At 43.0% G+C, this 14,628-nt stretch overlaps 1 protein-coding gene and 1 non-coding gene across 2 annotated transcripts; both read left to right on the top strand.

Moving 5' to 3' along the window:
* The first annotated feature begins 1,236 nt into the window (after window positions 1-1,236).
* On the top strand, window positions 1,237-1,362 carry LOC143986291 (U6atac minor spliceosomal RNA). Its single transcript, XR_013276499.1, has one exon. It is a non-coding gene; the product is annotated as a U6atac minor spliceosomal RNA (small nuclear RNA).
* Window positions 1,363-12,654: 11,292 nt separating this feature from the next.
* LOC143984107 (uncharacterized) lies at window positions 12,655-13,793 on the top strand. Its single transcript, XM_077484421.1, has 2 exons — window positions 12,655-13,034; window positions 13,145-13,793. The coding sequence occupies exons 1-2, from the start codon at window positions 13,021-13,023 to the stop codon at window positions 13,791-13,793; spliced, it is 663 nt and encodes a 220-aa protein (XP_077340547.1). The 5' UTR covers window positions 12,655-13,020.
* Window positions 13,794-14,628: the final 835 nt, after the last annotated feature.

Here is a 14,628-nt window from a genome sequence, read left to right as displayed (position 1 = left end):
GAGTGCCTGCACTATGCTTGAAGGAACACAGGGGCACCATTGCACAGCAGCATAATATAAGGGGAGTTGCACAAGCAGAGTGATACAATATGAACCTAAACTATACACTGCAGGTACTAAAAAAATTTGGGAGAGGATTTACGTGAATATTGTAAGCACCCCCAATGAGAGATAAATGGTTTCTTACCTGTGCAATGATAAATTGTGAAGATAACCTGTTATTTGGAAAAACAGCTTCTCTAGTTAAAATAGAGAAAAGAAGGTGGAACCCCCTCCCCCACATGTAATTGTAAGTCACAGTGTTAACATTGCTTGGTTTTGTGTTTCATACACCAAGACTGTAACTCTTATAAAGATAATAAACAAACATACTAAAGGTTTAAGATACTTTACATGTCTTGCCTACTGTCAAGCATGGTGGTGGGAGTGTCATAGTCTGGGGCTGCATGAGTGCTGCCAGCACTGGGGAGCTCAGTTCACTGAGGGAACCATGAATGCCAACATGTACTGTGACATACTCAAGCAGAGCATGATCCCCTCTCTATGGAGACTGGGCCGCAAGGTAGTATTCCAACATAACGACCCCAAACATACCTCCGAGACGACTACTGTCTTGCTAAAGAAGCTGAGGGTAAAGGTGATGGACTGGCCAAGCATGTCTCTAGACCTAAACCCCATTGAGCATCTGTGGGACATCCTCAAACGGAAGGTGGAGGAGCACAAGAGAGGACTCCAGTGGCTAAGGCAGTGCTGGAAAACAATGGTGTCCATACAAAATATTGACACTTTGGACCTAATTTGGACATTTTCACTTATGGGTGTACTCACTTTTGCTGCCAACTGTTTAGACATTAATGGCTGTGCGAGTTATTTTGAGGGGACAGCAAATTTACACTGTTATACAAGCTGTACACTCACTACTTTACATTGTAGCAGAGTGTCACTTGTTCAGTGTTGTCACATGAAAATATATAATAAAATATTTACAAAAATGTGAGGGGTGTACTCACTTTTGTGAGATACTGTGTGTGTGTGTGTGTGTTATACCGTATTTATTGGCGTATAACACACACCTTAATTTTAGCAAAATAAAGGTAGCTCAGAACTTTTTGTAAATTAATATTTATACCACTTATAAGGTAAATAACGTAACATGAAAGTAAAAGCAACTGTTTTACCGAAGAAACTTGGATATTACAGTGTATGTTTTTACAAAAGTTTAAAACCAGAAATCGCATGTTGTATAAAAGGAGAGAAGGTTAGCACTCCCCTTGACAAGGATGGAAGAGGTCTTTCCAACACATATACAGTTAAATTAAGACATTGTCACTTACTTCATGGCATCTCTAACCAAGTTTTTGATTCCCAAGGCAAAAGTAAGTTCTATTTCCTTTCCCTTATCTTTTCATCAGTTACTAACTGTTTGTGAGTTACCCAATTGCCTGTCTCTGGTACACGGTCATTACCCATTCTCCAGCTATATCCCAGGATTTGAGTCAGAAACCTGGTCATTTAATACCCAATTCAAGCTAGACTAATACTTCAAGTGTTTTTTTTTTTTTCATCTTTCATTGCATACAAAGTCTACGAACTCACAAATAAACAACACTCTCTACTCTTGTCAACGTTTATTTGCCCAATATCAGACCGGTTTCAGCATTGAACAAAATTTGGAAAAAGTTCCGCCCTTTATGTCAAGGCCACATTATTATGTGTGGGGACTTTAACGCAATAGCAGATCGCAAAATGGACACATCAAGTTTCTCTCCAAATCACTCCCACAGAGCAACCCTAGCGAACATCCTAGATTCCTCCACTCTATTTGATGTATGGCGTTGTCAACATGCCGCGGAAAAAGATATTACCCTTTTTTCGCATGCTCATAAAACCTACTGTACACACGTATTGATTTGGTCTTAACTGATAAATTTCTTTTGCAGGATGTTCAGATGTCAGAAATCAGGAACATAATGTGGTCTGACCACGCGCCTGTGTCCATTTCACTGCAAAGGGGAGGTTGGGGACGATAGCGAACAGATGGCGTAACAAAGTAGTGCTGATGGCTGGTCCAGAGCACAAGCTTCAAATACAAAAAGCACTACAATATTTTGAAATAAACGCTCCGTCCACGACGGATCCCTTCACGTTGTGTAATTTGCACAAGGCCTTTATACGTGGTATCTTGATGAAGCAGAGTTCCATTGCTAGGAGGCTCAGGTCACAGCAGCTGAATGACATACTTGCCTTGATCAAGCTTCTAGAGCAGTCCCATAAACAAAATCCTCTTCCACACACATTGGCTAAACTCACCCAGGCAAGACTTTTGAACAATCCTAACAGATCAACACATTAAACAACTTAGATCTACGAAAGCTCATTTCTATCTCCATGGCAACAAAGCACACAAAGTGTTCGCAGGCCAAATCAAAGATAAAACGCCCAAACACAAACTACCCCACGTATTCCACCCAAAAACAGATCAGAAATGAATAAACCTACAGGACATAGCAGATGCCTTCAGTGTTTACTATAGCTCCCTATATAACCTCCAGCACCAGGAAGGCACCCCATAACCTACCTCTGAAACAATAGACAAATTACTAAACTCAACTGACCTGCCCTCCCTCTCCTCAGAAGACAGATTACTTCTTAATAAACCCTTTACACAAGCAGAAATTTTGAAAGTTATTCAGTTACTCCCACATGACAAAGCACCCAGGCCCGAAAGATTTTCTTCTGAATTCTATCAACTTTTCCACCATAATCTAACCAAACATATGTTCAACGCCACTGTTTCCAGGGCCTCCTTCCCAGCAGAAATGTTGACTGCAAATATTATCACCATACCAAAACCGGGGAAGGACTCTGCTTATGTACAAAACTTTAGGCCAATTTCGCTCCTCAATGTTGGTATATGCAAAACTTATGTCCACCAGGCTTCAATCATACCTTACTACTCTTGTTAAACCAGACCAGATGGGGTTCATACGAGGCCGCCAGATGCTATTGCGGCGTATTGCCGGCGGTTTTAACCCTTTCGCGGCCGCTAGCGGGGGTAAAAGTGCCCTGCTAGCGGCCGAAATGCGCCGCAAATCCGGCGGTAAAATGCAGCTAAAAATAGTGTTTTTTTTCCCGCCCACGCTATCGGCGGTGTGGTGTGAAAGGGGTCAAAAAGAAGGGAATATCCCTGTTTTATAACTGTCTGCATGATAAACTTGCTTTTAATGTATCTAAACCTCGGATCAAGTGGGCCACTGAAACTGCAATATTAAATAACATGACAACTTCCAAATGTGCTACATACTGGGAAATGGCACAGAAACTCCATCTCAGGCCCCTTTCACACGGACGGCTCTTCTGCCGCAGTTAAAAGCATATAATTTGTTCTTTGAAATTCAAGACTCCAGGCACTGTGATCAGCTGCATTTGTACAGTGCGATTACATGTGGTTGCGTTTAGCTGCGGTAGTAATTCCCATAGCATTGGGTTTTTTTTTGGTCCCTTGAATCTGCCCATGATGCACTTTGGTCCTCTGCATGTCAAACCATCTATTTACTGTCTCTTTGTTCACTGGCTGAGTGTGTGTTGGAGTTTTTCAGTGAGAGCAGTGTCCTGTGTATTGTGCGGAGATCGTTCAAGATGAATGCATGTATGAGTAGTTTGATGGCAGTGGAGATGTCCTGGTCGTTACTGGGCGCACCGTTTAACCATCACAACGTCTTTCTATCAGCTACTTTGCCCTCATCTTTGGTGAACTGAGAACTCACGGAGACAAATTCTATAACTACATGAGGATGTCGGTGGTGAGTTTTGATGAATTGTTGGGACTTGTTCGAGGACACCTCATCAGACAGAGTACCAACATGAGACGATGCATTAGTGAGGAAAAACGGCTGTTATTTACTTTAAGGTAGGATTTCCATATCTTGAACATATGCTTAAATTCATGCACATGCAGGTTTACCAATATTATTGACAATAGTGTGTGTATATATACACATCTATATATATATATATATATATTTATTTATTTATTTTCCTGATCTATACAACACTTTAATAACAAAAAAAGTCACATCTATATATATTGTATACCTTTTTTTTTTTTTTTTATATTTTCTGAATTGTTCTCAATTTTGTATTGCAGATATTTTGCCACTGGAGCGAGTTTTACCTCCCTTCATCATTAGTACCTAATGGGAATGTCGACTATAGAACATGACACCTGTATTGCCATTTGGGAGGAGCTTAGGAACACAGTCATGCCGGAACCAACAGCCAGTCTGTGGGAAGAGATAGCGGAGGAATTTTGGGAGAAGACTAACTTCCCAAATTGTATCGGGGCTTTAGACGGGAAACATATCAGGCTCATCAAGCCACCAAACTCAGGTTCCCGCTATTTTAATTACAAAAAGTACTTCTCCATTGTCCTGCTGGGACTGAGTGACGCAAACATGCGCTTCATAGTGGTGGACGTTGGAGCTTACAGGAGTTCTGGAGATGCGAGAATTTTTAGTAATTCCATGATGGGACAGAATTTGCAGTATGGAGAGTTTAATATACCACAGTCAAGGCCTCTACCTGGTACTGCTGGACCAGATCTGTCCCTAGTAGTGCTAGGAGATGAGGCATTTGCCCTATCCACTCACCTTCTCAGGCCCTATACGAGGCATGGTCTTACTGCCAAGAAGCGCATTTTTAATTACCGTCTGAGCCGTGCACACAGAATGGTGGAGTGCGCATTCGGTATTTTTACCGCCAAATGGCGTACATTGTTGACTGCAATGCACCTTGCAGTGGATCACGCGGTCAGTGTGGTTTTGGCATGCTGCGTTCTCCATACCTTTCTAAGGGGAAAGGAGATTGCGCCCAATGAATGCCCGTTACCTGTTTGTGAAGAACACAGAGGCTGTGTTACTACCACTCGCCCAAGCAATCATGCGCTACAAGTCCGTGATAATTTTTGTGATTATTTCCATAGCCGACGATGGACAGCTACTGTGGCAGTATGATTATGTTTAGTATTTTCTTTGTAGCCCATTTGCATCAACTTTCTTCTTATTACTGTTTACATTTTTATTTGAAATAAAGTAGTTGACAACTTTGTCCAATTAAAGTGAATTTATTTTTCTCTGTGCTATGTAAATTAACTAAAGGGTATAAAATATAGAAAAACATTACAAAACATTGATGCTTGCATCTGTAGAAAGATTTTTATTCCTTTGGAATATCGATAAATAGTTTTTAATTTTCAAGTAAAACACGACTCACTACAACAGATAACATCCCAAAAGATATAAACAACAAATGGCTTGTTCAAAAGAGGGGTGCAGGTAGCAACATCAGGCATTCATTTTTAAATTAAGTGCTTCAGAATGTGTGCAACATTCTCCTGAGAGATGGCCCCACCGAAAAAGTGTCAGGAACCTAAATTTGGTCTTCTTAACTTAAAGGGGTTGTAAACATTAGTTAGTTTAAAGCAGGCATATGCAATTCCTCCAGCTGTTGCAAAACTACAAGTCCCATCATGCCTCTGGGTGTCATTGTTGTGGCTGTCAGTCTTGCTATGTCTCATGGGAATTGTAGTTCTGCAACAGCTGGAGGTCCACTAATTGCATATCCCTGGTTTAAAGGTATAAATAACATTGCATTACCAAAAACTGAAAAATAAAAATAACAAAACTACAAGTTTTCATAAACTGGGTAAGGGGAACGTAGGGAAGAATGGCTTGGTTCACTGCCGATATAGGTGATCCTGATTATGAAGATGAGGGTGAACTGACTGGGTGTGGTGTGCACATGCATTCTTTGCAAACCAGGATGAGATGGGAAAGGTGTATACGTTGGTGGCAGTGCTGCGTATGGGTTCATGGCAGGTGTGGTCTCATGGTACTGATGACTTGGCATTGGTTTATTCAAAGAGCCACTAGGTGTACTAAAACCCAGACCCCATGGCTTTAATCTTGGATATGGGTGTTGCTCTTTGCAAGCAGACACTATATACGTAAGATAGGCATGTATATCGCCCCTGACTTCTGTACGCTTATCAGGAGGAATTTCCCTGACTACACACAGTAACATTCTCAAAAACATCACATCAGGGTCTGAGATATTGAGGAATTCATCATCTTTTGTGGCATGGTTTTGCGATTGGTTTCTCATTTCTTGAATTATTCGATCCAAATATTCCTCAAAAGGTGGCTTTTGCTGAGCACAGCGTGTTCAATGAGTGGTGGAAGTAGACTGGACTCTCCTATCAAGATTTAAGCAAGGAGAGGGGCGTCTCTGGGTGTAATTTTACCACACAATTTATTTAGTAAAAAAATGCACAGGCAACTCACATTTTATGTGATCATGAGCATGTAAATATAAGAATTGTTCATCAAGGGGAGATTGTCAGTTATCGTCATAATTTCATCCTCTCTGCTGCGCTCTGGAGGCAATTCGTTCTTTACACCGCATGATGGAAAAGCCGGCCGCGGTGGAGATAGGACTTAAAATGAGGCTTGGAGCATAGGAAGCGTGGAGAGCAGCAGACGCGGAGAGATGACATCACTGGAATGCGACGCGTTTCTTGAGCGTATGGGCTACGATCGTATGGTAGCCGCTCTCCTTCTCATTGATGAAGAAAGCTATGGTGGCGGGGGGAGTAAATACTTTTTTTTTTTTAAAGAATGCTTTTGGCATATAAATTCCCCAAACAGAAAAAAAACAACATTGGGGGGCACAGGAGTAGAAGCAGACCCCTCTTCTTACCGGAGGATCTGCTTGTGGCCGGAGGAGAGGAGAAATGAAGACTTCTGATACAGCACTGTTTCCAGCATCAGTGAGTGGTCAATACAGCCCCCAGTGGTGACACATAGGCATGACAACAGTATAACTTATAAAAGATAAATTCTTAAGAAAATCTCCACTTATCTTTCCTCGCTCACCCTTCACGGTGGGGTCCGAAACCTTCAGGAACAGGGGAACCTAGAGGTTACCAACAATCCTGGACCTGCAACAGCACCCTGCCAGTGAAAACTTTATAACCTAACTACCAAAAATACTGGATCCCAGGGTCCAGCTCTCTAAAAAGAGAAGCATTCGCAAGCAAAACCTTGTTTCTTCAGACACGAGGCCCAGGTACCATTCCTTTAGCCCATGAAAGGACATCTGAACGATCCGGTCAGCATGGCTAGCCCCAGCAAGGATTGCTTCCAGTGGAGCTCAGCACATCTTTACTCGTGACCAACACCTTAGACACTGGCGAAAAAACTGAGGACTCCCAGTAGTGGGAGGGGTTATATAGAGAGTACACTTCTTGCCCTAGGGCGTGCCAGTGTCTATCACCTATCAGTGGCCCTATAACCCACTTAGTAAGTACTATGGCTCTGTGCCCCCTGATGTAAGAAAAGAAATATAATGTATTTATTTAAAAGTATATATAATATAGAGAGAAAATATGAGAGAGAGAGAGAGAGGGAGAGGGGGAGGGGGAGGGGGAGGGGGAGAGGGAGAGGGAGAGGGAGAGGGAGAGGGAGAGGGAGAGGGAGAGGGAGAGGGAGAGATTATATATATAAAAAATATATATATAAAAAATATATATATATATTTTAATGAAACAAATTATATGTTGCTAAATGTATATAGCGAGAGATACATAATATATATATTTTGTGTGCATATTTTCATCCCAAGAAAGATATATAACTGTACCCTAAAAAAAAAAAAAAAATTGTTAGCTTTCTCCTTATCTCTAACCCCCCCCCCTTTTCTTTTTGGAGGTCCCAGGCACGCCCCAAGCTATCACGCCCCAAGCTGACCCATGTTTTTACCAAATTGGCTACTTTGCGAACTTCAGGAACTGATTTCGGGTACTTCCCGTGAGTCCACGGCCACCAAATGGTGTGCTGGTAGTACTCCTGGTATACTCCACGCTCAAGTAGTTGTGTGGGTTTCTACCCAGCGGTTCGCCAGAAACAGGAGCTCAAAGTAGGTCACTCGGGTCGATTCTTCACGCCAAGCTGGCCGAAAAACTGTCCAGCTTGGAACCACCCCCTCAGGGGCTCTTTGCGCCGTTAACCAACATTTTATCTCCTTTTTCCTAAATGGATCCCCCGAACAGGTCCTACCGGGCTTAATATTCACTGGACAGCTTGGGTAGGCAACGTGGACCCTCCCCAAGCTTAAGGGTCGTGGGCCAGCTTGGGTGGGGGACCGAGGGGGCAATGGAACCATGGTACCGGGCTTAAGGCGAGTGTCCCCAGGGTGGGCGGATAGGTGTCCAGGCTTAAGGTACCCCAATCCTGGGTGACTTTGGAAGTGTAACTGGTCATAACTTGGGACCTGAAGGTTAGCAGAGGTTCAAGCTCCATGTTTTCGGTAGCCTAAATCCATCGGTACCAGCGTGCCAAGTTTGAAGTCTGTAGCTCAAAGTATGGGGGAGATATGGACCCTCAAAAGTACCGACCATTGGTGGCCCACTACGCAGGGGTGGTACCGAGAGTTCGCTAAACCGCAACCGGTCCCATAGTGCCCCCTGGTCGGTATGAACTTTGTCGGTTGTCTCGGTTATATCTCCGGAACCATAAGTCCCACAAACGTAAAACTTGGTAGTTGGGGGCTTGAGAACCCCTTCTACTTCCATGCAAAAGTTGGGGTCTCCAGACCAAACTTTGGAAGTGTAACCGGTCATAACTTGGGACCTGAAGGTTAGCGGAGAGTCCAGCTCCATGTATTTGTAGCCTACATCCATCGCTACCAGCATGCTCAGTTTGAAGTCTGTAGCTCAAAGTATGGGGGAGATATGGACCCTCAAAGATACCGACCCTTGGCAGCTCACTACGCGGGGGGTGGTACCGAGAGCTTGCTAGACTGCAACCAGACCCATAGTGCCCCTTGGTCGGTATGAACTTTTTCGGTTTCTCTGTTATATCTCTGGAACCATAAGTCCTAGAAACTTCAAATTTGGTAGTTGGGGGTTTTAGGACCGCTTCTACCTTCATGCAAACTTGCAAAACTCATGCAAATTTGGGGTCTGCAGACAAAAAGGGTCAAAAATTTGTTTTTTTCTGACCACACAGCACTCTGTCTCTCCCTAACTTTGAAAGTTGACCTGTTTTCTAGATCTGAAAATTACAATTTTCCGAACCATAAATGCCAGCAACACAAACGTTGTATATGTTGTAGTGCTAGGTCCCCCGAGCTTGCACACCAAATTTGGGGTTTCTAAGTCCAAGGGGGCCCGAGATACGAGCCCCCAAAAATCGGTCTACCGGAGCTAAAACACTCCCGCGGCTTTCCGGTATCGGGTGGCCATAGGTCACAATTACTCCACTTGGAATGTAGCATAGAGTGTCCCCTACAAGTGTGAAAAGTTTGGGGTCCCTAACGTTAATGGGTCCTGAGATAACGCATCGCAAACCGACCACCCCTCCCCTTCAAGCCAAGTGTCAAATGTCCGTTTTTCCGGGTACATTTTTAGGTTTGACTGGTCCCTTTGCGGACCCGGTACCGGCCAGCCATAGGTCCCTTGGACCCCAAATTTTGTCCACATGTAGCCCAGCTCCTCATCTACCGACCAGCCAATTCTGGGGACCATACACCGTAAGACCGGGGAGTACCAATTTTTACAAGCCGGGTACTGCTTCAATAGACTCCCATGTTAAACGGTAACTATTTGGGGACCTGGTACCGGCCGGCCTTCAATCCTCTGGACCCCAAACTTGGCCCACATATAGCCCCTTACCTACAATCCAAGTCTGAGGACCAGGTACCGTAAGACCGGTGAGAACCAAATTTTCAAAGCCGACCATTAACCGTCTTAGACTCCCATGTTAAACGGTCATTTTTGGGGACTCTGTACCGTGCTGCCGTGGGTCACAGTGACTCCAAACTTGGTATGAATGTAGCCTAGAGTGTCCCCTATCGGTATGCAAAGTTTGGAGTCGTTAATGGGTCCTGAGATATAACATCCCAGGCTGGCCGCCAGTGTTAAATGTCTATTTTTCTGGGTACATTTTTGGTTTGACAGGTCCCTTTGGGGAAACGTACCAGCCGGCCATGGGTCCCTTGGACCCCAAATGTTGTCCACATGTAGCCCAACTCTTCCTCTACCTGGGAACCAAGTCTGGAGAAGTGTGTCTACCACATCCCGGTGTCGGTGTATTTTTCTGACCCGCAGACGAGGAGTGGTGAACAATCCAAGAGAAGATGACTGCAATGAAGAATTTGGTGCAAGTAGGGGTTGGTTCAATCACTTTAAAGAAAGAGCTAATTTGCATAACATTAGAGTTCAGGGTGAAGCAGCAAGTGCTGCAAATGATTTTCCAAAGATATTGAAAGCTATTATTGACAACAAAGGTTATATGTCAGAACACATTTTTAATGTAGATGAAACAGGTTTGTTTTGGAAAAAAATGCCAGCTAGGACCTACATTTGAAAAGAGGACTGTATTACTTGGGGGTAATGCATCTGGGGATTTAAACCTAAAGCCTTTGTTAGTGCATCACTTCTTAAATCCCAGCGCAAGGCATCTCTTCCTGTTATTTGGAGGGCAAATGCAAAGGCTTGGGTTACAGCTACAATCTTTGAAGATCGGTTTTCGAACCATTTTGTCCCTGCTGTTGAACGTTATTGCTTGAAGGAAAACATTCCCTTCAAAATTATTCTTCTCCTTGACAATGCCCCTGGACATCCAAACACTTTAGCTGACTTGCACTGCAATGTAAAGGTGGTATTTCTACCCCCCCCCCCAACACAACATCACTACTTCAGCCAATGGATCAAGGAGTCATAGCCTCCTTTAAGGCCTATTATTTACGGAGGACATTCACTCAAGCTATCAAGGCTACCCAAAAGGATCAGATGACCTTAAGGCCCCTTTCACACTGAGGCGTTTTTAAGGCGTTTTAGCGCTAAAAATAGCGCCAAAATAACGCCTGAAATAATCCTGCCCCAGTATTCTCAATGTGGAAGCCTGAGGTGCTTTCACACTGAGGCGTTGTGAAAAATCCTGTAAACAGCTTTTTTGTAGCTTCTTTTGGGCGCTAAAAATAGCGCTGTAAAAACGCCTATCCCCATTGAAAATAATGAGTAGCGCTGTAAAAACGCGGTAATACCGCTTTAAAAACGCCCAGAAGCTATGGGAAGGTCAGATGACCACAGTAGAGTATAGGATGCTGGGATACCAGGAAATCCTGTTTGGAACAGGAGAGGAGATCAGTCAGACAAGTGACAAATTAAATCATGGCAGAGCAATCTTTTGAAATGCAGCCAACAGCTGCAGGATCAGCTGCAGAAGCTGAAAAGTCCTCAGAGACTGGAGATCCAGAGGAGTTCATTGACACCATGAGAAGGCACCCAGAACTCTGGGACAAAAAACACTGCTTCTATGCAAACCGCCTGAAGAAAAAGGCTGGATGGAATGATGTGGCTGAGCATCATATTGAAAATTGGACATCATTATCCAACAAAAGAAAAGCTGAGAAAAGTAAGTGGTTCAAATCCCAAACTATTCATATTCTGAATTGTGGTATTCATTACCATATTACCCCCTAAAGTCCAAACCACCCACCATAACCCTAATACCACCCTCATAATCCCAAACCACCCACCATAACCCTAATCCAACCCCTCATAATCCCAAACCACCCACCATAACCCTAATCCCACCCCTCATAATCCCAAACCACCCACCATAACCCTAATCCCACCCTCATAATCCCAAACTCCTAACCCTAATCCCACCCCTCATAATCCCAAACCACCCACCATAACCCTAATCCCACCCCTCATAATCCCAAACCACCCACCATAACCCTAATCCCACCCCTCATAATCCCAAACCACCCACCATAACCCTAATCCCACCCCTCATAATCCCAAACCACCCACCATAACCCTAATCCCACCCTCATAATCCCAAACTCCTAACCCTAATCCCACCCCTCATAATCCCAAACCACCCACCATAACCCTAATCCCACCCCTCATAATCCCACACCACCCACCATAACCCTAATCCCACCCTCATAATCCCAAACTCCTAAGCCTAATCCCACCCCTCATAATCCCAAACCACCCACCATAACCCTAATCCCACCCCTCATAATCCCAAACCACCCACCATAACCCTAATCCCACCCTCATAATCCCAAACTCCTAACCCTAATCCCACCCCTCATAATCCCAAACCACCCACCATAACCCTAATCCCACCCCTCATAATCCCAAACCACCCACCATAACCCTAATCCCACCCTCATAATCCCAAACTCCTAACCCTAATCCCACCCCTCATAATCCCAAACCACCCACCATAACCCTAATCCCACCCTCATAATCCCAAACTCCTAACCCTAATCCCACCCCTCATAATCTCAAACCACCCACCATAACCCTAATCCCACCCCTCATAATCCCAAACCACCCACCATAACCCTAATCCCACCCTCATAATCCCAAACTCCTAACCCTAATCCCACCCCTCATAATCCCAAACCACCCACCATAACCCTAATCCCACCCTCATAATCCCAAACTCCTAACCCTAATCCCACCCCTCATAATCTCAAACCACCCACCATAACCCTAATCCCACCCCTCATAATCCCAAACCACCCACCATAACCCTAATCCCACCCTCATAATCCCAAACTCCTAACCCTAATCCCACCCCTCATAATCCCAAACCACCCACCATAACCCTAATCCCACCCCTCATAATCCCAAACCACCCACCATAACCCTAATCCCACCCTCATAATCCCAAACTCCTAACCCTAATCCCACCCCTCATAATCCCAAACCACCCACCATAACCCTAATCCCACCCCTCAGAATCACAAACCACCTACCATAACCATAATGCTTACATTTTTTGCCTTTCAGTAAAAATAATAAAACAGCGTTGGAAAACGTTGCGAGATAATTACAAGCGTGAACTCGTAAAACAGCAGCAAATCAGGAGTGGATCCGGCGCGAGAAAGGGAAGAATTTACTGCCATTTTTACGAATTGGATTTTTTAAGACCAGTTATGCTGGAGAGACAGTAAGTATTACAATTATCCCTAATTTTCTAAATGATTGTTTTTTGCTAATAAAGGTATCTAAATAACTGCAATTTTCAAGTAACACTGTGTAATCATTTTTTTATTTAAGAACAGACAACAACTTCAGTAGCGAGAGTGGGGAAGAGGAGCTTATTCCCGAAACAAGCACTACCACAGAACCACAACCAGAAGAATATGTTGATGACAGGGAAACACCGGAGCCTCCTCCAAGAAGGTCAACAAAAGGCAAAACAAAGAAAAACCCTGACAATCAAGAATTCATTGATCTTGTTAAAAAGCTCATTGATTCACAAAAAACTGAGAATTCGGAAATTGCTGCCTTCACTAAAAGTTTAATACCTCAAATTGCAGAGGTCAAAAGGGAATTCCAATGCGATCTTCGAATTGATATTTTGAAAATCATAAAATCATACCAACTGAAAGGTAATCCTCCCATTCTACATCCCCAACCCTCCGAAAACCTCAACCAGCCCCAAAATATCCGCTATGGGAATCAATGGGAAGAATCTGGTTATCGTCCATCTTCTTACAGCAATGCATGTGGCCCAAACATGTTCATGACTCCCCAGTTCACTCCACAATTCAATCCAGCACCATACAATATGCCCCAAACTTATTATCCCCCAATTCAAGCTGCTCCTACTCCTCCGCCTCCCCCTCCTCCTACTTCTATGCCTCAGCCAAACACCACTAGAGAGGAAATACACACTCACACCTCATTCTATCAAGATCTGTAATGTTTTATCAGAACAGTTAAACCTTCCTGGAAATTTTTGTTGCACTGCACTGTTTCTTACGATGTTTGAAGCTAAAATGTCGAAAAAAATACCATATATGTTTTGTTTTCTAAAGAAGTTTTTTTACTTATGATAGTTTATTTTGGAAATATCGTTTTTTCTATTACAAATGATAATATATTTGTTTGATATTATTAAAGGAAAATAAATGCCAGTTCATGCATATGTGCAAATTGACAAATAAATGTTAATTTTTTGGCCTAAATATAAAAATTTGTATTATGTTTATGATTGATAATATTAATACATGTGATTCTAAAATGACTTAGCATTATAAGTAGTCGTTCACATGGTGATATAATAGTATCCTGTCTCATCAAGGCAGGTGTCAGCAGGTCAAGAAGAAAGTCAAATCAATGTAAAAGAAGGGATATGTTGTTAAAAACTAGACATGTGCAGATTTTTTTTTTTTTTTTCGGAATTTCATTTTCATCAGAAAACTTAATTTATTTAGTTACTCCCGAAATTATTTTTTATTTATTGTGTTTTTCGTTCAAAAATTGCATTCGTCATAAAATCCACATGAATTACGGTCGAATCTGTCTTTGAAGGCTTATGGTGTCTGTCGAATGTATAAAGAATATTTGACGGAGCTAGTATATAGCATACTTTAGAACCCTATTAAAGTCTATGTGACTCCAACGTTCATAATCTAAATTGCTAATTTTAAAGGCTAATTTGCAAGTTACTGTCCTAAAAAGTGTTTGGGGACCCGGGTCCTGCCCCAGGGGACATGTATCAATGCAAAAAAACTTAGAAAAACAGCCGTTTTTTC

The sequence above is a fragment of the Lithobates pipiens genome, unplaced genomic scaffold (genome assembly GCF_037356315.1).
Source record: "Lithobates pipiens isolate NorthernLeopardFrog02 unplaced genomic scaffold, aLitPip1_a1.2 Scaffold_16, whole genome shotgun sequence".
In the NCBI taxonomy this organism is placed as follows: domain Eukaryota; kingdom Metazoa; phylum Chordata; class Amphibia; order Anura; family Ranidae; genus Lithobates; species Lithobates pipiens.
Note: the sequence above shows the minus strand (reverse complement) of the source record. Positions and strands in the feature narration are given on the sequence as shown.